The sequence below is a fragment of the Aristolochia californica genome, unplaced genomic scaffold (assembly GCF_029961685.1).
Source record: "Aristolochia californica isolate CCGP_79_NKW_82.1479 unplaced genomic scaffold, dmAriCali1.0.hap1 SCAF_2, whole genome shotgun sequence".
Classification (NCBI taxonomy): Eukaryota; Viridiplantae; Streptophyta; class Magnoliopsida; order Piperales; family Aristolochiaceae; genus Aristolochia; species Aristolochia californica.
Genome location: NW_027181881.1, coordinates 1581828 through 1607979, shown reverse-complemented (window position 1 = coordinate 1607979; position 26152 = coordinate 1581828). Strand labels below are relative to the sequence as shown.

Here is a 26152-nt window from a genome sequence, read left to right as displayed (position 1 = left end):
AGAATCGTAGGAAGGAACAGTACTACTCCATACGAGCAGTTCAGCTCAGTTTCTGGGATTTACTGACTGATTCTTCATCTTTAAAGTTCGGTGCAGTCCAGTCAGGGCATGTGTTTGTTGATCCAAATTGTCCAATTGATGAGTCTTTTCCTGTATCATCTCTGCCTTATAATTGACCTACCTAACTGTCGACAACACGCTGCTTGTTACAGACAATTGCTGTCCCTCCAAAAGCAAGTAGTTAGGAACATCAAAGGGGACCCCGCGGTCCCTTCATCGCACTGTTCACATCGAAGAGGATTTCCATCGATTCCCCACAAGAGAAAAAAAAAAAAAAAAAAGTCATGGGAAAGCTGCTGAAGACCCAGAATTTTGATCATTAAAACATGGTTTCGCCTGCTGCAGTTCCTTGGAGGAAGAAGAAGCTAGAATGGCTACAGTTCGTAGCCAGCGACCAAATGAACTTGTTGGGTCGGTCTTAACATGGGTACAAAACGTTTACAATAATGCAGTTGGGATCTCAGTAAGCATATTTTGCAGACTGGACCGAAAAGAAAAGGCATTTTTGTACACACTTCAGGTGTTGAATGGCAGTATTCAGGTGACATTCTTGTGATTGAATGACTTCACAAGAGGCTGGGATCTTAGCAAAAGAATTCTTCGTATTGTGAATAGATCATGACCTGTTTGATCAGTGTTTAGTTCAATCTGTTTGATGGCTTGTTAGAACACTAGACTGCCCTTTAAACTCTTTCATAGAACCAGTTAGAGTTCCTAAATGCTTTAACTTGAAATTAAGCTCTCATCTTCTTTTCAGTTCCACCAAACTTTGAAATTAAGCACTCTGTTCATTTTTTCTAATGTAGGTCTGATAGAGGTAGAGATAGAGGTAGAAATAGAGGTAGAGATAGAGAGGGGGGAGGGAGGAAGAAGGAAGCCTAGGGTTTGGGGCAGTGGGAACATTATCAATCTATCTCTCTAGGGCACACATTCTTGAGGGTATACTACCCTCAAGCTCCAATGCATGTTTATGAGACCCCTGTGAGGGGCATTAATGGCTTAGGGCACTTCCCCATAAAAAATAATCCACATTTGTCCATCTTGTTTTGATTTGGCCTAGGGTTTAGAAATTTATACTTGATAGAGAGTCAACGTGGTCATGTGGAGGTGACATGATAAACAAATCCAATGTGCTAGACAAGGGTGTGGAAACTTGAAAGATTAGAAGGGAATATTTGGGAGGATGGAAGGGAATGATAAGGTGGGGGATGTGGAATTAGGGCTTTAGACAATATGTACAATCCAAACTAATTAATTATACCAAAGACAACACTATCCTTTAGGTCATTGAAGCTACTCTGTTCCATCCCCACTATTTTAAAAGCTGTCCTCTTTCAACTTTGGGGAAATCAGGAATCTATTATTCACTAAAGCCTTTGTTGCTTATGGAGTATTTTAGGTTAAGGGTATTGAGATTACCCATTATTAAGTAAGAATAGTTAAATAAAACAACGTTAATTTTGGATCGAGAGACTATAATTGAAATTCCGAAATGAACGACAATAGTTCCCTATTGGCACAAACCCACCCTTTAACTTCTTTGCACTAGCCGTCCGAAAATGTACGAAAACCGGTTAGTGTCACTAGCACCAGACATGTGCACCACCAGACATTATAAGTATAAAGATAGGTACAAGCTCCATCCCTCAACCCAACCCATATTGCATATTTTGTAGAAAGATGATGGGCAATGCCAATTTGATGGTTGGTTTTCCGGCAATTAGATAGTCAGCCATACTACAAACTTCTTGAATGAGCCATATGGGAGCGACCAATAAACAAAGTAATCTGATTGAAAACCAGGAAAAGGGGTCTAAGATATCTAAATATGGATTCCTGTGCTGGTCTCGGAATGATCTCTCTGTCATTTTCATCTACGAGTACTCAAAAAGAACAAAATGTTCATGAAAGTATTACAGGAATAACTGGTAAAATTTTAGGTGAAAAGCGATGATCAGGGATTTTCACAGAAAACCCAGAAATTTTGTTTTTCGAAATCTCGTGCGGATTTGTCGTGAGAAGGTGAAAGCAGAGCCGACTTTCTGAATAAATGCTTTTTTACTTTGTGGATTATATATTGTATAGTATGAAAGAGGAGAGAGAAAGAGGAGAGAGAAGAGCAGAAGCGAATAGTGGGGGGAAGGAATCGCTCTCAGAGAGAAAGGGTACTTTTTTAACCCGGCGTCTCCGGGAGAAGCTGAGTCCAAGTCTCCGGTTTTGCTGCTTTGCGTGTTTTGACTCTTAGAGAGAGAATGTAGTGAGAGAGAGCCTGTTCGAGTGTCATTTTCTTCGATATACTCTCGAGGAAGAGAGACCCAAATCCCTCTCCTTTCAATGCCCGGCTCGTTTTTTAACCTTTTTTGTTGCGTCACAGATATCTGTATATCCCTCTCTTTCTCCCAATCGCTCCCCCTCCTTCTCTGCGCTCTCTTTTTTTCTCTTGCTCGAGCATGTCTGTTTCTTGAACTTCTCTCTTTCTTATCTGCTTTTATTCTGCTATATAGGAGCTTGCGTTTACCTCAGACCAGATTTTCAACTTGCGGCGGGAGCCAGAAAAAATTGCAGTGTTTTGCGGTGGTCAGGATCGATGATAACAAAGTGGGTTCTGCTGCTGGCGTGATACCAAGCTCTCAGTGGGCGGAAATCTGTGGAAGAGATGCCCTTTCAAGGTGTTTTCATGGAGCCCTCTTCGGTGCCACAGGCGCCCGATCTATCCTTACACATTAGTCCTCCGAATAGCGCTCCGGTGTCCATGTGCAACGGCAAAGGGGAGCAAGATATGGGCTTCAATCTGTGCCGTCAAGGTCTAAAATCCCATAGTGATGGCTCTGTCAGGCTCCACCCGCAGGCTTGCACCGACCTCTCGCTCACCAACCCATCCGGTCTCTTGGAAGCCGAGAGCCGCTGGAGAAGAAATATCTTCGAGGAAGACCAGCCACCGATTCCGTCACTGTATCGTCCCAACAATCATCGGATGAATCACATAAACCACGGCACTTCCCTCCTCGAAATTCCGGACTGTCTCCGGCCGATCAAAGGGATCCCGGTGTACCACAACCGCTCCTTCCCGTTCGTATCGTTGGATCAGAAGGATCCCAAGCTGGGTTTTTATCCCATGTCCTACCCATCCTGGTCTTCGTCGTGCTCCTCGCCGTCGCCGTCGTCGGGCGCCACTGTGGGTGTAGTGGGAGGGCTGGACCAGGTGGCAATATTACACTCGGGGCTTGCTTCTTCGAGTTATAGGATAGCAGCAGCTGGGACGCGGTTTAATGGGTTCTCGTCGGAGCCCATGAGGAGCCACCAGCTCCATCACCATCATCAGAACGGGTTAGGATCGTCGGAGGGCTCGCACGGTGTGCTCAGGTCAAGATTTATGCCCAAGCTGCCAACGAAGAGGAGCATGCGGGCCCCTCGAATGCGGTGGACGAGTACCCTCCATGCTCGCTTCGTCCATGCCGTCGAGCTTCTCGGCGGCCATGAAAGTAGGCAAATTTATTCTTTTTTTTTTCAAATATTCATTTAGCTTTTCTACAGAGTAATAGACTTCGTCTCTCTGATCTTATCTTCGTCTTTCTGGAAGAAAAAAAAAAGTAAAGAAAGTTCTTGTGTATGCCAGTTTCAGACTTCGTCTCGGATCCCTCTTCTGAACTTCTTTTTCCCCATTTTGTTTGTTTTCGTATTTGACTACCAGGAGCTACTCCGAAGTCTGTTCTAGAGCTCATGGATGTCAAAGATCTCACTCTAGCTCATGTGAAGAGCCATCTGCAGGTACGGCTATCCATGGAAGAAAGGAAAGAAAACAATAAAGAAAGACAAGACTTCATCTCCATCCATCTCTCTCCTTCTAATCAGAACATCATCCATTACTTTCAGACTCCGGCACAGTAGCCGATGGTTGCAGTGAATGAATGAATGGCTGAATGAGTGAAATGAATGGAGTCTGGTTTTCTGAGACTAGACAGCTTCTTTTCGGGAGAGAGAAACCGAGAACAGGAATGATAGAGAGAAAAGAAGCCATCATCTCACAATAATACAAAGCCATTACTAACATCAACAAACATCAACCTCGTTGTTAATGAAAATATATTAAGAATCGATAAAAGAGAGAAAAGTTTCAAGACGCGTTTTGGATTTGAATGATTTTTTTTTTAGGGAAATGGGAGCTTTATTTTAGTAATCTGTCCCCCTTTTCTCTCCTTTTTCCTTTCTTTGCTCTTTCTTTACTTGTCTTTGTTTCTCTTTGCCATTGCAGATGTATCGAACTGTTAAGACCACTGACAAGCCTGCGGCCTCCTCTGGTAATTCGTATTGCTTACTTTCACCCTTTTCTCTTCTGCAGTTTTTTCCCCATTAATTTCGGAATCTTCACCACCCGTTTTGGAAATCTCTTCTCAATTTCTTCCTCTTCGTCCCTCTTGCATCTAGCCATTTCTGGTTCTAACTCTTTTCCTTCTTCCTCTCTCCCTTCTCGTTTCTTCTCCAACAGGTCAATCCGATGGCTCCGGCGAAGAAGACCTGTCGCCGCCTGCAACCGGCATGAACGATCTCAACATCAGACGATTCACGGAGCCCAGAGGATCAGAGGGGTCTATACAACATGACATCGATTACGCTTCTTCAACCAGCCTATGGAGCAACTCGTCAAGGTGATCTATTCCTCCCCATTTCCCTCGATCGACTCATCTTCTTCTCTCACGTGTCTCTGTACCCATTCTTCCTTATTTTGTTTTTCTGCATGGTTCGACTCAACACAGCTTAAAAAATTCACCCACACGTCCTCCATTTCTGAAGAATATGGAAGGGTTTCTGTGGCAGCTTTTGCTTTTTCTCTTTATTTGAGATTGAAGAGCGAATTAGCTCTAAAAGAGTTAAAAAGCAACGCAACCCAGAAATCAAACGCTACCCAGTTAAGAAAAAAAGTAATCCCCCTTCCCAGCATTTTTTTTTTTTTTTTTTTTTTTTTTTTTATCATCAGGAGGTTCTTACTCTCGCTCGACCGAGAGTATGACCAAGAAGCCCACCTCCCTGAAGTGCTCTCCTCTTTTCAGTGCAGCATGGCATTTTATATTCCGCATAGTACTACATTGTCTTCTTAGATGATTTTTTCGGAGCCCTTCCTCTCTCCCTCTCTCTCCTCCTTTCTTCTCTCGTTTGTTTTTTACCTCCAGAGATCAGAATTCGTAATCTGTTTCCTCTCTTTTTCTTTTGCTTTTCGACCATTCTATCACCCTAGCCTTCGAAACGCGTTAGTTTGTTTCTGTAAATCTCCTAGCCTACAGTACTATGCATTCACTATTCATCCGAAAAGCTGTCTGCTCCGACGTACATACACTGCCACAGTCTACGTAGTCCTATTTTCAGCTTTTCTTTATGCCTATTTTATTCATCTTCAGAATAACTCCAAGCATGCCGCTTTGTCCAAGGTTGGTTTTCAGCTCTTCTTTTGTCTCTTTTCTTCTCCTGCTTGTTTCGTTACATGGCCCTTGTGCCCTTTGAAGTGAAGGCCATTGCAGCACATTTGTCTCGAACGGGGTTGATTGATTTCACTAATCTCCGACCACCATGGATAAAAGAAAAACTCAGAAGAAGATCACTGGGACTTTCACAGAAACGTTCTTCCAAATGCCTCTTCACAAAAGGGAATTGTGGGCAATACTAGCTGTTTTGAGAGGTTCTCCAGTCCCCGGTCCACCACTCTAAACTTGAAGTTTTGAGAGAGAGATGATCTTTATGGGATTAGAGTAGCTAAGTTCAATGTGTCTTCATTCAAATTATTCAAACATGTTCAAAGCCACACTCGATGCCAACACATGAAGGGGAGTTAGGAAACGATTGCATCGTATTTAAAGTGATTCTCCTACTTAGTGTAAGCATTTGGGTTGAGCCTCTCCTGCTTTTGTTTAGAAAGATATATTGATGAAGATGGTGAAGAAAGACTTCAACATCACAATGTGGCTATACATTCTTCCATTCTCCGCTTCAACCAATTAGCTAGAGACCATTTCACGCAGCATTTTGATTGCATAGTCGTGGATATTTCTTAATTGAGTTGCTTCAGCCTGTTGGTTGTTTTTGTTTTGTATTGAGATCTTTGGCCCGGACATGACAATGTTTCAAGTGTTGTAGCGAGGGCTTTATGTCTCTTATTGTATTCAAATCAAGTTTTGGTTGAAACCTGAGTACTTCATATCAGAATCATCCTGTCATGGCTCATCGATGTCCTGATCTCCCTGATTAACACTCAGAGAAACACTTTACAGGACCTCCATGGACATTATCCAAGTGCTGTTAATTCATTTAGCTTGATGGTAGCTTTATTCATGATGAACAGCAAAAACAAAATCATCAGAAAATTAGTTCCAGTTTTTGTTGAAAAGAGTTTCTGTTGTTAAATGAATTCTCTTCGAAAACTCATTTACTTTTCATCTTTAACTCTTTGTGAACAAGAGGAATTGGGGTAAAAAAACTCATCCCCATAAGCTATACAAACATAAAAAAGTTTTGGTCAATTGAAATTTTTTTATTTTTTATTTTGGTTTTTCCTTGGTTTCATCTTGGGTTTATCGAGACAATAGGCTTCCTATCCCTTTCCTACTAATAAATGATCTATAGAAGTCACTTAGGTTAGAATAATATGTTTACTTGTTTTCCGGGAGTGACTGACTGTGATACCTTGTCTAATTCTTACTGTATTATCTCTGAAGTCAAAAGATTCCATTTATCGCGCTCTGGTTTCTGGTCATGCTTTCCCATACTCCTTAACAGTATTTGCTTCCATTTTCGAATATAAACAGATATAGGAAGTTCGTAGACCTTATCACTCACTTTTCCGCATGCCCAAAACACGAACCAGTTAGAAAGAGTGATGCAAACCATATTGTAGCAAAACCATGACAAGGTTACTCTCTGGATTTTTGCAGCAGAGGAAATTGGGTGCAGACTAATTCCAGTGAAACAGATGGACTGGGAACGTTGGGTTTATCTTCTCAACAAAGATCCGGATTTGCATTCGAGGTACTAACTTGCACTTGAAAACAGAATTATCTGCTACAAGCTTGCAGGAGAAGAATTTTTTTAATGGTTCATGAGTTTCATCTGCATGTAGAAATGTCTGCAAGAGTTTATTTTAAAAAGTTTGTGATCCGTGATAGGAAAGTGACTCTACTCGCTCGAAAGATTCACCCCGGCCCCATTTGGAGCTCAAAAATCCCAGCTTAGAGTTCACCCTTGGAAGGCCAGATTGGCATCGGAAAGAGAACGATTGATGGTGATGTAACTGAGGGAAGCACCCATTGATTTTGTGTTGGTATATTCCTTCATTGCTTCAATATGTTTAGAGGTGAGAAAAAGATGAGTATATATTTACATATAGCAGCTGAAGAAGAAGAAGAAGAAGAAGAAGAAGAAGAAGAAGATCAACAAAAAAGGAGAAGCCAAATCATAAGACATCCATGAATGTAATCCCACGCTTTTACTCGACGTGATCATTTTTCTTCTTTTGCTTTCTGTATGTCTAGCCATGAAAGAGTGGAGGTGGCAACGAGAGTTCACTGGTTTTGGGTTGTAGCTGTATCTCATATACATGAAATCTGGAAAGAAAAGGACCGAGAATGAATGGGGAGTTGGTGATGCATCATCGTTTTCATGAAATCTTCTACATTCTTCTCACCCTGGAATGTAATATGCTGTCTTCTTGAGCATTGATCTCTATGCTGTGAAAGATTGGATGGCCGTTTCATGGACATTTTTGGACCTTGGAAGTTATTATTCTCAGGGATAGCTAACCGTGCTCCTCAGAGAGCTTGGAGGTCTGTTTGAATCCAGGATTAGGACACATGACCCTGAAAGCTAGGGACCTGATTCCCAAATCTAAGTCTCTTTCCAGTAATTATGTCTCTAAGATTTCATGAGCTCTCTCTCTCTGCATAAAAAGACATGCATGAACACCAACAGGTCATGAAAATGGTGTTGGAAATAAAACGATCTCTTAAAGGCTCTGTCTCTCTCTCTGTGTTTAACGTCTCTGCAAATTTCTGAATTTTTTCACAGAGAAATAGAAGAAGAACAACAACATTTGTAACTTTCTCTGTATTCAATCTATTTCTTCTTATCATTTTACATAACTTAGATAGGTACTTATAGATAACAACTGTGAATAATCACCACATAAAACTCTATTAAATGGCAAATTCATTGCTACATTGTTGTTTATCTTGCTTCTTCTCCAAGCTTCTTGCCAGCACAACGACCTTATCTTTTGAAAACCGACTTACCTCTTAATCTTGAAGTTTCTTTGAGTTGGGCTTGGTTTTTGGATATGGATCAAGTTTACAAATCTAACAAAAGGAAAAATCAATGAACAAAAAAGTTTTTAATCATTACCCCCCCCCCCCCCCCCCCCCCCCCCCCCCTTCCCTTCCCGGCTTGATTGGAGGGCATTAGCCCCATGCACAGATCTCATTTCTTCGGTTTTACACTCAAAATGCTCAACATGTTTACTAATCATAACTGTCTCTAGTGATAGTAAGGTTCTTTAAGTGAAAATTTACCCTTATTGTACTTGTTTTTTGTTAGTGTTAAGGGAAAACATTGGTAAAATCAATGTTCTCAAATCAAAATTGGACTAACCTGTCAACTTAGTTAAACCAAATCTGGTCTCCTCATTAAGTTACACACTAGAAATCGAGCCCTTGAGAGAGAAGTTAAACATCTATAGAATTTTTTGGTTTTTTTTATTTTTAAAAATATTTATGATTTGATTCGACTGATGGTCAAACCAAGCTAAACGGAGCTCAACTAGACTCGGTCACCTTATTGGGTAACTAACCTAACTTTAGCTTGTTAAATATAGAATTCTGAAATTAATATGATTTTGGAATTATTATTCGTATTTTTACATAATAAAACTTAATAATTAATTTGTTAGTTATACTTGTCATAGATAAATTCATTAGAGAACTTCCATATCTAGTTAGTGATATACGTAATTTTATAAATGAAGGAATGGAGATTGGACTCAAGCCCACCTGCCCAACCTTAAATGCATCCAATTTTTATTTAATATTTTAATAATATTATCATTTTTATTATATCGTTAAAATTTGATTAAAATTTTAAATGAACATCAACCATGAATACATGGGATAAAAATGAATTTAAATCAAGAAAAAATCAAGTTTCACTTCATTCAACTTAAATTTGATGTTGTAATAAATAAAATTTAGTGCATTTAGCTTGGATGGACTAAGGCCTATACTTCTCTTTTCATTTACAAAATGTATAAGCAAAGATATTCTAGTCGCAAGTATGAAAAAAAGAATCATTTGACATGATGTGCACGAAACGTCAATTTGAAAGGATATTTTAGATGATAAATGTAACCTAAAAAGATTACTTCTATTATTGTATTCAACATATTTGAGAAAACAGGATAACAAGGATTTCTCATCTTTTTATGGCAGAAATAATAATTAAGTCTAAAGGTATTTTATTCATTTTATTTATAAAAATAGTGTGGAATACAAAAGTATTTGTATTTTATACCGAATTAGTGGGAAAATAGATGAAAAGGGTGAAGGTCATTGTTTGATATGGGATAGATGAAGATGGTTATGAAATAGAACATGAAACTTTAAAAGGGTAGGAAAATAATAAGTATTTTCCTATTCAGGAATTCTATTTTCATTCTTGAAAAAGTAAAATTACTATAATATAGGAAAACGGGTGTTGATAGAAATAACAGATAATACTTTTTCATAGTCATAATGATAATCCTTAACTTGTAGATAACTGATAACTCTTATCATGTAATTTTATCTATTTGTAAACTATAAATACTTGTGATTCATGAATGCAAAGCATGACGAAATACCTTTTTTATTCTGGTTGTTCTATATGGTATCAGAGCTCTCGATTAGCAATTCCCCTTCTCATTGTTGAAGACCCATCGCCGCAATGTCTCTCATCTCTGAAACCCTTATAGAAATTCTTTCCCAATCACTACAGATTGTTGTAATTTTTTTTTGACATAAACCAACGTTGCCATTGATATAAACCATGTAACCTGCAAATCCCATTCCCTCTTTCACTTTTCTATTGCTCATCGCCAACGTCAACAGACGTTTCCGGCGACCATTCCTTCAATTCCTATCCGCCGTTGATGACACCCACGAACAGTCGTCGAAGCTCCAGATCTTCTTTGTCATCGTGGACCAGAGGAAAGCCACAACTGCAGGCTCGTCGCCACCTTCATCGTTGGAAACCGCCACTGTAGCTGGACTCCTATGGTCATTCAATGCCGCAACCTCTTTCCTCCCCGTCGCAAACCCCTAGTATGAGCTTTGATTAATCAGAATTTTGATTAATCAATGTAGAAGAGGTTGAGAGCCCCACATGTGAATCTCATACGGCTAGAGAAAAAACTGCTTCTCGAAGCCTCATCTGACTTTGTGCTTATGACTTTTGAAGAGACTCTAACCACCATTCCCAATCCCCATGACCCAACCAAACCTCTTAAGGTGATCAAGATCCACAATTCTGTCAAACTCACCTCCACCAATTATCTTTGTTGGAAACTTCAGATGAAAATTATTCTTATTGGTTATGATCTCTACATGTTCGTTGATGGTTCTTATCAAACACCTTCAGCCACAAAGACAGTCAATAATCTCGCCGCTCCCAATCCTTATTACCGTACGTGGTTTCATCAAGACAAGCTAATTTTTTTGTGCTCTTGTCAACTCTCTCATTCCTCTTGTTAACACGTGATGATGAACTTATGGCCCAAGGAAAACCTATGGATGCAAAGGATCTCACTGAGAAAAATTTGGATGGACTCGACGATTATTACAAACCACTTGTTGATATTATCAATGGTCATGATATGCCAATTTCTTTTGATAAGCTGTATGAAAACTCATCAACAAGGAACTCTTGCTACGTGTCCATCAAGCTCACTTATCTCCACTTCCAGTTTCTGTAAACTTCGTAAGGCTATCTACGATCTCAAAAGCTCCACATGTTTGGTATCATGAGTTGCGCCAGTTTTTTATCACATTTGGCTTCACTAACTCTCATGCAAAGCCCTCTGTATTTATCTCTCACATAGGTATTGTTGTGTTATATATTTTGGTCTATATAGATGACATCATTATTATAGGAGACAATTAATCAAGTTATGACAACATTCATCTACCTTCTTGCTCAGCTATTTTCACTCAAGGATCTTAGCTCCTTGACTTACTTCCATGGAATTGAAGTTGTTTCTCTTTGTCGAGGATTACTTTTGTCTCAACGCTGGTATATTTCTAATCTCCTTGCTCGAACACGCATGACAAATACAAAACATGTAACTATGCCTCTTGCCATGATATCTACACTCACACTTCAGTCTAGCACGATACTCTCTGATCCATCTGAATATCAGACTATTGTTGGTAGTCTCAAATATTTGTCTCTTACTCACCTTGACATTGCTTATGTGGTGAATAAGTTGTCTCAATTTATACATTGTCCTACTACTGACCACTGGGATGTTGTCAAGTGATTATTGCGTTATCTTGTGGGACTTTGGATCATGGTATTGTACTACATCGACAATCTTCTTTGTCTCTCAATGCATTCTCTAATATCAACTGGGTAGGAAACAAGGATGATTTCACTTCGACATGTGTCTATCTTGTTTACTTAGATCACAATCTTATCTTTTGGAGTTCTAAGAAGCAACAGATTGTGAATCGATCCTCTACTAAAGCGAAATTTTGCTCTATTGCAACCATTGCAACTTGGATTCGTTGGATATGCTCTATTCTCACTGAACTTTGTGTTTTTCTTTCACAACAACGCCACTTTATTGTGACAACGTCGGTGATATAAATTTGTGCTCCAATCCAGTATTTCACTCTCACATGAAATATGTATCTTTGGATTACCACTTCATTCGAGAACAAGTACAGAGTGGCGATCTTTGGGTTACACATGTCTTCTTTGCGATCAGTTAGCAGATGCTCTCACCAAACCACTTCCGCGAACACGCTTCATCCTCTTGAAGACTAAGATTGGACTCTCCTCTTAGAGCTTCATCTTGCAGAGGCATGGTAGAGATAACGGAAAATACTTATCCATAATCTTAAAGATAATCCTTATATTGTAGATAACCGATAACTCTTATCATGTAATCTTATCTATTTGTAAACTATAAATACCTATGATTCATGAATGTAAAGCACGGTGAAATACCTTCTTCATTCTGATTATTCTTTAGATGTCCTAAAATCAAATTGTAATTAACATTATACTAAGTCTAAAATTACTTAATTGAATTCTAATTCCAAATTAATAATGCCATTCACCGAAAATAGTATAATTTTGCTCTCTTCCAAAAAAATAATTTAAGTGAAATGATATAGCATAATGTGATTCTCGATGCTAATCTCAATCTAATACTTTCTAATGTGCTTTTCTTATTCTCATACAAATGAAAAAAAAAATACTCTCAATTTCTCATTACACTAATGTGATGTCATTAACTAAGCTTCTCCCAATTCGCTTAAATAACTCTAAAGATTAAAAAAAATTAAGAAAGTGTTAGAATAGCCTAATTAAGATGCCTTTATGTCTCTTCTCCAATATAACGAACATGGAAATTTTTTTTATAAGAAGCAGAATGAAAGGACCATGGAGGAGGAGAAACAACACGAAGAGATGAATCAAATGCATCTTTCATTCTATCTTAAAGGGGTTTGGAAATATTTCAGTGATAGGGGCTGGCCATTGAAGTCCTTTTTCAGTAAGAGAAGATCTCATTTGCTCTCTAGAAAATGAACCTCGCTATGCCAAAACTTAAAAAGATTGTTTTTTCTTTTGAGAAAGTCATAATTAGACGTATTGGAACAGGTGGTAGTTCGTCCACGGAATGGCAACTGATCCATCTCTGCCCTGAAAGTGCTCATGAGCTCTGGTAGTGATGTAACCTTTGTTTTTCCCACCACTGCTTCCTTTACCACCAACATCTCCGTTACCTCTTCCACCGCCGCTGCCTACATGCTTCAACTCATTGCCTTCGTGGGTTTACAATATGCTCCTTCGGCCTTTGTTCTTCCTTCTTCTTCCTTTTTTATTCTTATTTTTTATTTTTTATTTCATAGTTTATAATTAGATTGATTAAAAAATTATGATCATTATTATTGTTTAATCATACTAAGTATTTGTTATGTAATTTTTATTTGTTTTTCAATTATGTTAAATAGTTTATATAATAAAAAGACTTAACATGCTAGTACAATCTTAGGAAGAGAGAGTTGACATGTTGAAACTAAGGTAAGCGATAAAATTCTATGGTAGCCCTCCAAATATATCAACTAGCCCAAAAGACTCCTCAAAGTATTCTAGTTGCATGTGATAGAATAAATGTAATACATAAAAAAGATGGCAAAAGTAAAAGGGAGGGGGACAAGACGGTATTCTCTCATTACTCGACATTACCAAATAAGAGAGTCGGGCTCTCTCCTTTCCCCTATCTTCCGCAGGCAGGAGAGGACTGCCCATTTGATACCATATAAAAATACATAAATAAATAGTTTCCCGATTCTTTACCTTCATTGATACAATTATTTATAGTTACAGAATGATGAAAGTTTACATGATAGTAGAGTTACAAGTGTACATGACTGTAGAGTTACAAGTTGAGGCAATTTCAATTTTCGTTATCCTTATCCTCTTTATTTCTATCAACTTTTGTCCTCTGGGTAGGAAAATCCATTTTCAAATATTTTTAAAGATGATTAAACCTCCTCGTGCGAAAAATTTTTAGGTTGATTTAGTAGATTTAAAAAGTTTAAGATATCCAATGCACATTTTATTTTTTTTACATGTAAAATTTGTTTTTAATGGAGGTGGACATGCTAAACTTAATTCGTGTATAAATTATACTTTTAATTAGCTATAAGAAGAGGCAAATCCTTTTGTTCAATTAGCTATAAATTTATCACCTATAGTTCGAGACAATTCTAAAATAAGAGAAGGAGAGCGCAAAGACAAAGAAGACTTATCGAGGAAAAAGAAAGCCAAAGTTCATCATGAAGTGATCCACCTTGCTTAAAAATGTGTAATTTTTTGTTTTTTGTTTTTACATGCGTAAATAGATGGTGTATAGATAGATACAGGATTACTTAATGTTTATTATATTATTTTTCTTATTTTTTTAGATAAGTGAAGTTTTAGTTTTTAATAAAAAAAGAGTATGAACACAAGTCCATGTAAACTCTAACACACCCCAATATTAATTTAACCATTAAATATAAATTAATTAATTTTAATTTTAATTTTCCATGAATTCATGTTAATATTAATCTAATATTGTCCCTTTTTTTAATTTATTTATAATGATAAAATAGATGTAATAATAATATTAAATATAAAGAAAGAAAGAAGGCTAAATTCAATTTAATTTTGATTATAAGAAGCTTTTATAAACTTAGGGTATGTGACTTAGGCTTATACTTTTTTATAAAATAAATAATAATATTATAAAAATATATAATATTTTTAAAGAAAAGGTTGGGTGCAGCCAATGTTGGTCCAGCCTTTTTCCCAATTTTATATATAAGGTATTAATGCATTTTTAGGTACATCGTGACAATGAGTGTAGCACTCTCACAAAAATTTTCTGGGTGGATCAGTTAATTCAAATCCAGCATATAAAGCCACTTGGAATCCGTTCTGCGCAGTGGCAATTGGAGAGCACGAAGAGTGGCAGCGAACTAGTAAAAATACGAGAGAAGCGTAAAAAAGTCTACGTATTTCCTAATTTTCGCAGTGGCTTTATAAGAATCTATCCCTTTCAAATCCATTAAAATCGCCCTCCGACCTTTAAATTTCGGTCATATCAAAATTGGACCACTTGGAAGCCGATCGCTGTCTATCTTTTTAATCGGTTTTGCTGTTATCTGCGCGTCGAGACTTCGTCCATCGATCTTTTGTATAGTGTTGAGAATGCCAGTGGGAACAGCTTAATCCGCCCAGACGGTCAGTTTTGACGGTAAGTTATTCGGTAATGCGAATTTTATTCTCTCTACTGATTTTTCCCTGATTCTTTCTCTCTCTTGTTTTTAAAATTTTTTTATCTTTAACGATCGGGTTGTTTGCATCAAATACATGACGGGTATTGGGTGGTCTGTGTTGAAAAGGTGGGATTTTTTGAGAATTGGAAATGGGTTTTTGTAGGGGTGAAGATGCTGGACTAAATTTGTGTGTATGAAAATTAGGGTATTGGTTATCTGAAAATTTTAATTGCAATGCATACTTGAATTGTTTTGTCCTTGCTTATATGGTAACGGTTGGGGGAAGGACGGGTGCGAGGTAGCAAAGGTATCATTGGCGTTCAGTCAGGAATGATACGGTCATTACGATGCGAAACTGAAGTTTCCACTAGTAAATTTTCTGGTTTTTCAGCTTATTGCTTGAGTTGCTGCATGTGGTCGATTTTCCATGGAAACGCTGCCCGAGGCAAAGACAAATTGTGGAAACATCATAACAGCAACATTAGATGAAAGTGTTAGTCTTTCTGTCTCTTCAAAACAACAGATTGCTGATCCTGTGGTCTATAAACTTGTTCGGGTAAGGCTTCTAGTATAGTATCATTTGATGATCTAAATTGTGACCGTTCTCACTTTTTTTAATGGATATGTGTGGTGGATGGCGCCATTGACTCAATGGCCATTTAGGGATTCCCAGCATAAGGTCTTATCTTCAACTTGTACCAGCGTTTTCAAGTAGTGTGTTGGTCTGTGTGAACATTCATAAATGAAACGTATGCATGTTGGTGTTGTTGAATATTGATGTATTATCCTCTTTTGTCTTTCCTTCTTTTCATGATTAGGTTGAAGGTGATGGGAGGCTAGTCCCTGCTACAGATGATGAGGTTATTGCAGCTGAGGATTTTTTCGATGACAAAAAAAGTCTACCACGTTCAGTTGAAGATGTGAAGATCAATAAAGGATACAATTCAAATGGAATTTCTTTGAAGAAGCCCGTTATGGAGGGTTCAGAAGGTTTCTTTGTGTTTTTTTTTTCTGTTTTTGTTTTCCTATCTGCAGCTATTCCTTGTTGCATAAAACTATTTGCTTGGCTTCCATCATTGTTGGTTCAATTTAACAATTTTCTGTACCTTTTCTTCTTCAGCCTTCTTCAGTGTGGTGCTAACAAGATATTTCAATATATTCACAAATAACAGGTTGTGAGAACATGGGAGCAGATTCGGAAAAGTTAAATGCGAGAATTGAGGTGTATTTTCGTTGTTGGATATTATTTTTATTTTTTATTGGTCACCTTAATCTATATTCCAAATACACCAGAAATGTTTTCTTGCAGTTAGTTTTATCGCTATCTTTCAGTTGATTGTAGATAGCTTTATGAGAAGAAAAGTTCATTCTGGAATTGTCTTTCTTAAGGAATTTTTAGTTTTCATATTAAAAGTGAGCATATATTCGATGCAAAATGGTTACACCAAAACTTTGGTTATAATATTCTTGTGGTCAACCTTTTTCTGGTGACAGCATTTTTCATCAGCTATCCTACTTGTCCCTGTGAGGCTTTTACGACTTTCTTTTCTTGCTGTGATGCATTTACGTGTCTTCATGGTAGGGAAATGATAAGCTTATTTCAGCATGCTATGCTGAATTCATGTGTTGCATCATATTAGGACTTGGTGCGATGTCTGTGAAGCTTTCCCTGTGCTTTTCCCAGCAACAAATAACCAATGCCCAAGATGCTAGGTTTGTGTGGTGTAGAATAGGAGTCTTGGAGGTGTGGAGTGCTGTATTGATAAGGAATCCCAATGTTTAGAAATGTTTAATTAGCTAATACTATAATAAGAAGAAGAATGTGCATTGCTTTTATACATGAAACAAGAAGGAAGGAGAATGATTGAAGGATATGATTTTTATGTCAAGGGGAATATATATGGATCATGAAAGTGTCAAAAGGTTGAAATATACCAAGTAATTCTCTCCAACCATTTCCCCATTGATCCAATTGCATCACATAAGCAAGGGAACTTGTTCAACTTATTCAACAGCTGTCTTCTTGAATAGGTTTTATATCAATGGTTTAAGTGGTTTAATTTTCTGGATTAATTTGGTTGGACCTAACCTGAATCATTCTTTCTCTCATTTTCTTCTTTCTTTCCTTCCTCTTTCTTTCTTTTTTTTTTTTCTTTTTCTAAAAAAAGAAATTCTTGCTCTATTATCATGAGCTTGTGTTTGCTGCTCAGTCTGATGGCATATAAGCTGCCTCCTGCTTTTTTAGAGTAACTGTAAACCTGGTGAAAGTTTGATGGCATATCTGTCTCTGGTGGCATCCAGCAGAAGGATTATTGTTGACAGAATGAAATTTGAGGAAACTATTTTAACAAACAACTTTCCAGGTACTGTGTGAGGCTTTAAATTTGACCAAGTGCTGGGTATTCCTTTGAAGGAAACCTTTCTTCTGTTTTCTTCTTTCAAAGATGATATATTGAAGACAACTCCCGAGTTTGAGAAGCTGTAAGTGGCAGTTTTGCCATTTTTCTTTTGGAAACCTTTGAGCTTTGGGGGAGAATAACATGGGGAGAAAAGGTTCTTTCCCATTGGGTTTCAAAAGCCCCATGCGGATGTTTGATGCGGATGTTTGATGTGGATAATGTTAAATGATTGTGCCAAAGTGCAATATTAGAAGGGTAAAGGATGGCAAGTTTCTCTTTTTCGGATTTTCAAGCCCTCTCAGATATTTGATGTTAAACCACTGAGGCAAAACCTGGTACTAGTGACCTGCCTAGAGTCCTGGGACCAATCCAACTAAAGCCTGTATAACTTGGTTGAGGCCTTTGTCCCGCTGAACTAGAATAAGTACAGTAACTTAGCATTCTTAGTGTTTGAGCATTCTAAATATCTGAAGAAGCATAAGATCCTGATTACTAAAGAAGACAATTTTAAATCATCTTTTTTTATGAAAAAAAAAGTGAATATTAATTTTTCAAAGAATCCTCTAACTGGATGAGAAGTGAAAAACTAGAAGAAAAAATGATATGCTAGTGAGAAGTTTAGAATACATAAGCTAGAGTCAAAAAGTGCATGTAGTAATAATGCTGGGTAGCACCAACTCTAGCAATGGAGATTATCATAGAATTTGCTGATCTTAGCATGCGAAATGTGTTGACTGCAATGAAGGGATACCACCAATTTCCAAGAAAACATGATCATATCTCCCACATGGGAATCATGCCTCTTTTGCCCAAACTAACAAAAAAAAAAAACAGATATGACCATCATGATCTCGAGTTATTGAGTCCAAGCAAGCTGGTCTTGGTCCCATCAAAGTTGAGTAATCCGAGTGTGGATGGGTTATCCAATGTTTAAGGTGCTACTAAGAATAGAGACCTAACTCTCTTTACTAAGTGCAAAGTGAAATAATCAAATTCTTCACAAGGCTAGTCCAAAAGAAAATATAGTGAATTTTTTTCAGTTACTCTTCCAAAATGAGGCAAACTTGCGGGAAAAAAGGTCCCAATGAATTTTTTTCAGTTACACTTCAAAGTGAACGAAACTTGTGGAAAACCATCTTCTCATTTCTTTTGAAGTCAAAGGCACAATATAAATGCAGCTATAGTGAGTCACCAAAGAGCTGCCATGCCTGGATAATGGGATTAAGGGAGAAGATCTCATGAAAGATTCTTATGTGGTAGAAATTTAGCTTAATTAGATGAAAATGCCTGCCCCGACCTTTTAAGAGTTTCTTAGGTGCAGCTCTAATTAGATGATACAAATTTTAGTTTGAAGAATGAAATTAATGAGATCAAGGGACTAAGTGCTTCTAAACTTGGTACATGTATTTTATACTTCTTATAATAGTAACATAAAATTTTGTCACAGTAGTATAAAGATTAATTTGTTAAGTTTATTTTTGCTTCTGTTTGGTAACTTCTCTAAGTTGTTTGGCCTGTTTTTAGGGGTAATGGAGAATGTTTCTGTACCATCTGGTACAAATGTTTCTCAAATTTTTGGGTATATCTGATAGTCCAAAGTATACATGAAACTTTGCTGACTGCTCCTAATTCTCGAAAGCCTTGGCAGTATATTGAATTGGAATAGCAACGGAGGAATAGATCTAATATAGACTTCAAAGCTAACAACTTCATGGATCTATTATTTATTTATGACTGCTATGATTATAGTCAGGTTGCCGAATATGTGGATGTAAGAAACCTTTTTTTTTTATTCCAAGGCAACAAGACAAAAGAACAGAAGTAAGGGAATCCTGGTGTATAAAAGTAGATCTCTTGGTTCATATATTATACTTTGGTTGTGATGCAAACAAAAAATTCAAATGTTTCTTGGATTTTTGTCTGGGGGCATCAAACTATAGAGTTGTTTTATTGAACAAAGATCAGTGGTGAGATTATCTGCATATTTTCCAGAAGTGAGTGTGATTAACCGTTCAACATTTTGCTAGAAATCATTTAATTTTTTTTTACCAGGAATAGAAGTTTGTAATAAGAAACCATGACCATTTCTTGGAGGTCATAATAGTTTCCTACGCATGTGTTCTCTTCTCTAAAGCTTGGGCTGAACAGATTCTTTTGATCAATGTTTATTGTTGTTCTCTAGGAGTCTTTGATATGTTTGTGGGAGTGGTCATGCAGATTATTAAGTGCAAAGCAGTATTACTATTATTTTTTTGAAATGGCGCATATAGGTATTTTTAGTGAATGTGTGATTGATTTATGCCATTCTGACTGCTGTATGATTCATTGGATTTTCTGAAAAAGTAATTTATGATGGTGTTGTTATTTTAACCTCTCCATGTTATGTTTCTTTATGAGCAATCCCATGTTAAAATTCCTGAGTTCTTATTTCTCCTGGTTGTAGTACATTGAGGAAATGTTACAAAGGGTTAAACAGGAAGAGAGGCTCAGGTTGTCATGTGGAGGTTTGGATCATGTTTCCAAATTCATAAGCATGGAGGAGATGATATTGGATAAGCATGAACAAGAGCCATATAGAAATGGCACCTTCAAAGAAGAAAATGCTGTGCAGGACTCTGTTCCCAATGCCAGATTAAAAGATACCAATAATGTTGAATTGGGGGTTACTGAGATGGTGGCAGTGTCAACTGATGAGCCTGTTACCCGGTCTGTGCTTCTTAATGATTGCTCCAGTTATAATTCTGATATATCTACAACAGAAGGGGAGATCTGCCTAGACAATCTATCAATAAGAGAGCTTCAGGAAACTTTTAAGATGACATTTGGCCGAACAACATCGGTGAATGACAAATTGTGGCTCAAAAGGCGGATTGCTATGGGTTTGACCAACTCTTATGATGTCCCAACAACAAATTTTATAATTAAAGGGAAAACTTTAATCAGAAAAGAAGTAGGAGAAGAACTGGATGGTTCTTCCAATGCTGTTGGGGACACGAATAAGGGTTGCACAGACATGCCTGTTAGACCATCCAATCAAATACAGGAGTGCCAAGTTTCGTCCAGTAACGGATTGAAGAAACCTAGAACAGAAATTGAGGATTCAAAAAATGAACTTCATGAGGTACAGACTGCTGCCAAGAGAGTTAGAAAGCCTACCAAACGATATATTGAAGAACTGTCGGAAGTTGAGGCCAGGGATTGCAGCGGGAGATCAGGTTCTTCTGGAAAAAGTTGCAGACACAATCAGGACTCACAGAGATTTCACATTGGGCACCTGCAGGGGACTTTTTCCTCAGGAAAAATGTTTGTCACTAGGAATGATTCTTTGGGGGGATCTGGTGTTCAAGTTCCATACGTCTCTCGAGTCCGTAGAGGGCGTCCCCGACAAAATTTTATGGCTCTCATGGTATGTTTGTGCGAGCTGTGAGTTGTACAAGTCTCTGATATTTGTTGGAACTAAAACAATCTATAAAATCATAAATCAAAGCCTTCTTCTATAAACTAAAACAACGAAATTGGACATGAATGCTTTTTTTGAAAATTCACAGAAATACCAACCCAGTGGAATTGCAGCTGAAGTTGTCAAAGAGGCCCTTGGGATGCAGATTTCAAGACAAGATGGTGAAACTGAAACCTTACAAAGTGGAAAACAAATTCAGCCGTCGGTAAGAAACACTGTGTAACTTTACAAAAGAAAGAAAGACGATATCCTTCTCATTTCTGTAATGTATTTCTAGTTCATGAGGTTAAGTTGCTGTTCAACTCCAAATTTTTCAACTAAAAACATCACATGAAAGCTGAGAAGCTGTAAAGTCTCGGGATCGAAACATGTTTTTTTTCAGCATTTTCAGAAACCAGGCTCTGGTCCTAGGAATTCTTTTGACAGTCACCAGGCCTTTTTTACTTATTTATTTTTGGTGTTTGTATATGTGTTTGTGATCTAAGTTGGCAGATTTTGAATTTGTTTTGACTGATTTTTTCATTTCCAGTCTGACAATAAATTAGAAAAGCAGATGGATGTCGACATTAGTGGACATCAAGAAACTGTTGAGATGGAAAATGCAGATTCATCTGGAGATGACACTTCAGATGAGAATGTAGCAACTGTTCCGACTGCCAATGGTGGGACTAGAAGAAAGCATCACAGAGCTTGGACTCTTTCTGAGGTTGTGAAGCTTGTTGAGGGAGTGTCAAGGTATGGCGCTGGAAGGTGGTCTGAGATCAAACGGCTTGCCTTTTCTTCATATGCTTATCGCACCTCTGTTGATCTTAAGGTAAGATCTTTGAAGCCTTAGAACATTATGAGTTGATTTGTAGATCAGGAGCTGAAAGAAGCTTGTTCCTTGTAGGACAAGTGGAGGAATCTTCTGAGAGCTAGTTTTTCTCAAGTTCCTTCGAGCAAAGGGGTGAGTGATCTACCATCTTTTCTTCTGATATCTGTCGATTTTCTTCTGTTTAAATTTTAAGTTAAAATTTAAATTTTTTTTAACTCGCAGGTGAAGGACTCCCGCAAACATGCTTCAATGCCAATACCAGCACCCATATTAATTCGTGTGAGAGAGCTGGCAGAGATGCATGGTCAGACTAATTATTACCCTAGTCCGAATACCAGTAAAAATGTACATGAAATAAGGTCTGACTTTCTGTAACTCTTGTAACTCTGTACATTCGCTACGAGGGAAAATAAATAAGCATGTCACTTGCTTCAGCGGAAGTATGGATACTAGGAATTTGAGAGTAATAATAATCACAGAAAAAAAAAAAAAATACGAATGCATAATTTTTATGTAGATTCGCTTCTGCCGTTGTTTTCATTTATTATGATGAAGTCTCAAGGGTACCTGCGATCTTGATTGATTTGGATATTCAGCATTCAGAACATCTAGTCTGCAATTATGTCGTCCGTCAACATGGCAGTTGATCTTCTTCCTCTGTCCTCTGCCTCTCACCATCATTCTCTCTTGCAGCAGCATCTTTGAACTCGTTACTCAAATTAGGGTTGGGTAGAACTGTGTTCGTTAATGTTGCTTGTTATAACCGTGCTTACCAACTGGTTAATATTGATTTGATTCGATCGAGATTTGACTCGAATTTTTAGATGATGTCGGCACAGAATGGATTCGTTTCTTCATGCTTTCGACATTACTACTCCTCGCATGTTCACGAATCAGGTAGCGTCTCCACCTTCTGGGCTTCCAAGTCTAAGAATCCGACGTTTCAAAAGAGAACGGCCACGTGCAGGTTAGGGGTCACAAAAATGTTTCGCAGAATTTATTTTTTTTGTAAAAAAGCGATTGAATAATAAATCGCTCACAGTGAGTCGGTGATTCTCGTTTTACCTCTCCAGTGCTGCGCGACTGTGGAGGAAGAAGAAATGGCTGAGGCCGACGAGAAGACCTCCAATGCCAACGGTGAGTCTGAGGATCAGAATCCTCTCCGCCGGGTCGAGATCGAAGAGATGGAGGGCGAGGAGACCTTGTACGGTGCTCTTCGTCGCCTCGTGTCGAAGATCATCTTTCCCGATCCCAACGCCGCCGGTTCTTCCTCCTCGATCTTCCAGCGGATCAAAACGTCGGTGAACGAGAACGGTTCTTATGTTCGAGAAGGTTCCAGGAACTCTACTCGGAAGCTTCTGTTGTGGACTCGACGAGGCCGTCCTCTCCGTCCGCTCCTTGTCATCTCTGTAAGTTTAGGCGTCGCATTCGGCAAGATGTTTTGTTTTTTGCCTTTGCTTTTCAAATTCTTATGAGATAGTATTATGACAATTCGGTCTTGGTGGATTGGGGCTTGTTTGTTTTTTTCCTAATTCTTCTTGTCGAACTGGATAAAAGTGTGGATTTTGTTGTCTTTATATAGATTTTGGTTTTTATTTGAAGCTTTGCTCTGTATATTGATGACATCAAATTAGCTTTCCTATCTTTCCTATTTTCAGATTTTTGAGTTCTATTAGATAGGTATGCTGTATCCGGCTGTTATGTAAGAGGAAGACAGTATTTACCGCTCTGTCAACTTCCTTTCTGTCATTTTGGTTATTGCTGGGAACTGTGAATTTTGCGTTGATAGCCATGCGGCAAGTCTCTGAGAGAATTCTTTGCACCTGCCATGTGAAGAAAGATGGTTATATTCATGATAGTTCTTTTAGCTAATTTTCTTTATCAGTACACCTCTCGTATGGCACATTTTACTTTTCTAGATGTTGGTTTTAGGAGAAGTATCAGCATATTCTTGTTCTGTAGCTCGCGAGAAAGCTTTTTCATTTCGTAGAATTTTTCCTGATTGAAGTAAATCAAGATACTTGTGAAGCCTGATACTACCATGTGAACTATGTAAGGTTCAGAGTAACTTGAAATCAGAGGGAGTTCGTAGGTTCAAATTTAGAATATTTACTGATAATATGGAGTGAAGGACTTGAAAATCATTCAGATGATGATACAACCCAGTGTCCAAGAAATTTCATCCTTTGACGTCAAATATCCCCAAAATTGAACAAAAAGTTCCTATTTGTTTTGTTATTTTCTCTTCTCCCTCTACAGACGGACACCTTCCCTTTCTTAATTTTTCTTCTTATAATATTATTGCAGGTAGGGACTATCACTTCGTTGGCATTGACAGGGTTACTGGTGTTCATGCTTTTCTTTCTGGCAGCAACAGCTAATGCTATTATTATATCTGCACTGATATCCTTGGCGGCTGCTGGAGGTTTCTTAGCTCTTTTCTTAGCTTGCATTGCCTCAATCTATGTTGCTGCAATGTCAGTGGCTTTCTTTGTTATTTCAACTGCAACCGTCTCAACTATCATCGTTGTTCTAATAGCTACAGGTACGTCATGACGTTCAAGATTTTGCCTTTATAGAAAATTTATTTGACTTCTTCAGATTTTGAGTGACCAAATGGAGTTATTTATTTTCTAATCCTAGATTGGAATATGGTAGTCCTCTTCCTTTGGTCTATTTAGCAGAAAGAAATTGTTTCAAGAAGGTTTCCATGTATATGACTTCCTACAATCCATATGTCCATGAAGAAAAGGTAAGTTTAGTCCTATGCAGTTCTGGCACTCAGAACTTGGAGGGAGGAAAATGATGAGAGAAAGAACAATTGTTTAGTTGTTGTGATCAATAAACTCAAGATTGAACTTAATTAAAAGGGCCAACTGTTCTTTTTTTAAAAAAAAAAAAGAAAAGGGCTAACTGTTCATCAATTTGATGGGAGAGGGTTTGGAGATCTTACTAACCATTTTGCCCTGTCTTTTAGGAAACGACTTGCATGTTAAATCAAATTCTTGATGAAATTTTTTTGCTGCAGGATGGGTCGGATTCTTCTGTGCTGTGTGGGTAGCGGCAAGGAAAAGTGTAGAGTTCACCAAACATTCGCTGAGCGTAACAGGATCGGCACTTTCAACATACTCTGCTGCTCGATATAGCCAGTGTCAGGAGAAACGCCTGGATTAGGAGTGGTCTCGAATATGTGCGTGAAATGTGGTGTTAGTAATTCTTCCAGTATGAGACTTATCTTCATGATCGATATATGTTGGTTTCTAATATTTTTGTGGTGTCTATAGGAAAGAGAACGGAAATTAGTTTTCATATCAACTATTAGGCAAGTTTGGAAACTGAATGGTAATCTCTGAAGCAGGCATACATTATACTATACACAGAAGTTTGGGAAGCTAGGCTTCAGGCTCTTACACGCGGTCGCATTCCAGGTATGGCTTGTAATACTGGTCTTTAGTGTCAAGTAACGAAGAGGGGACAGGAACGGGCTTGCTAATATAGGGGTTGGTTTCTTTTAATCATATATCGAGTAAATAGGTCTTATTCGCCTTTTTCTTTTAATAATGTAAGAAAGTTCCACCTAAAGGTTTTTAAAATGAATGAGATGAGGTGTCATACTTTCATAGGTTGAAGAATAAGTTTTACCAAGTGTTATTTTATAGTTAATGAGGAAAAAGAAGAAGATAAGAGAAAAGATAAATGAGAGAAAATGGTGGAGCATTTAAATCACCCCCATTACATTATAAATAAGGACTCCCTATAGGGTTATAGGAGGACTTTTACATGGGAGGAAAGTGGAAAAAGAGCAAGGAAAATTTGTTGGAGCCCCATATCCCAGACTTTGTTAAAATCCCCACAGAGCTTGTAACACATGTAGAAACTCTATAGCAACTCCGTCAAAATTCTTTTAAAGTCATCATGAAGCTTACACCAAGCAAACACCCTATTCCAACTCCACTATCTTTTCCAATGTCAATACTTTACCACCGTCTTTGGATCCACTCCTACAATACAAAGCCAAATTTTCTTGTAAAAGACCAAGTGGAGGCTAATTGAAATTTTGAAGCTAGTCAATTAAGAGAAATTGTATTTATCCGACAAATCATTTAAGACTCTAATCAAGTTCTTGTGTGGAGATGGGTTCGACTGGATTATAATGTGAAGAAGAAGGGAGAAGAAGAATTTTACAAAATTCATTGGCCACATATGGAATTATATTGTGTAATTAAGCTACCAAGAAGAAATTATTCGAAGACAACCTTTTTTATCCACAAAGTCTAAAGAAGTCTAAAGTGCTGTGCCAACTGCCAAAGGTTCATGATTTACCTAACTACTCCAATTGAAGATAAGGATAAAAACGGAG

At 37.8% G+C, this 26152-nt stretch overlaps 3 protein-coding genes across 9 annotated transcripts; all 3 read left to right on the top strand.

The window, feature by feature from the left end:
• Positions 1 to 2327: 2327 nt before the first annotated feature.
• Positions 2328 to 8061, top strand: LOC137957015 (transcription repressor KAN1-like). Of its 4 annotated transcripts, XM_068804714.1 has the most exons (7): positions 2423 to 2440; positions 2565 to 3542; positions 3752 to 3828; positions 4313 to 4358; positions 4547 to 4706; positions 6981 to 7074; positions 7212 to 8061. In XM_068804714.1, exons 2-7 carry the CDS (start codon positions 2717 to 2719, stop codon positions 7323 to 7325), a joined length of 1317 nt encoding a protein of 438 aa, XP_068660815.1. In that variant the 5' UTR covers positions 2423 to 2440; positions 2565 to 2716; the 3' UTR covers positions 7326 to 8061. The 4 variants fall into 4 exon arrangements, with proteins under 4 accessions (XP_068660817.1, XP_068660816.1, XP_068660814.1 ...); XM_068804716.1 differs by having other exon boundaries at positions 2328 to 3542; positions 7217 to 7299; XM_068804715.1 differs by having other exon boundaries at positions 2332 to 3542; positions 6984 to 7074.
• A 6747-nt stretch (positions 8062 to 14808) lies between these two features.
• LOC137955721 (uncharacterized) lies at positions 14809 to 22384 on the top strand. Of its 3 annotated transcripts, XM_068802809.1 has the most exons (9): positions 14809 to 15097; positions 15511 to 15675; positions 15938 to 16109; positions 16292 to 16341; positions 19962 to 20924; positions 21067 to 21183; positions 21508 to 21792; positions 21868 to 21924; positions 22015 to 22384. In XM_068802809.1, the coding sequence occupies exons 2-9, from the start codon at positions 15547 to 15549 to the stop codon at positions 22165 to 22167; spliced, it is 1926 nt and encodes a 641-aa protein (XP_068658910.1). In that variant the 5' UTR covers positions 14809 to 15097; positions 15511 to 15546; the 3' UTR covers positions 22168 to 22384. The 3 variants fall into 3 exon arrangements, with proteins under 3 accessions (XP_068658910.1, XP_068658913.1, XP_068658914.1); XM_068802812.1 differs by having other exon boundaries at positions 14809 to 15675; XM_068802813.1 differs by lacking the exons at positions 14809 to 15097; positions 15511 to 15675 and having other exon boundaries at positions 16026 to 16109; positions 16240 to 16341.
• Positions 22385 to 22613: 229 nt separating this feature from the next.
• Positions 22614 to 25369, top strand: LOC137955722 (uncharacterized). 2 transcript variants are annotated; one of them, XM_068802815.1, is made up of 5 exons: positions 22614 to 22759; positions 22866 to 23201; positions 24100 to 24337; positions 24821 to 24982; positions 25151 to 25369. In XM_068802815.1, exons 2-4 carry the CDS (start codon positions 22893 to 22895, stop codon positions 24964 to 24966), a joined length of 693 nt encoding a protein of 230 aa, XP_068658916.1. In that variant the 5' UTR covers positions 22614 to 22759; positions 22866 to 22892; the 3' UTR covers positions 24967 to 24982; positions 25151 to 25369. The 2 variants fall into 2 exon arrangements, with proteins under 2 accessions (XP_068658916.1, XP_068658915.1); XM_068802814.1 differs by having other exon boundaries at positions 25077 to 25165.
• Positions 25370 to 26152: the final 783 nt, after the last annotated feature.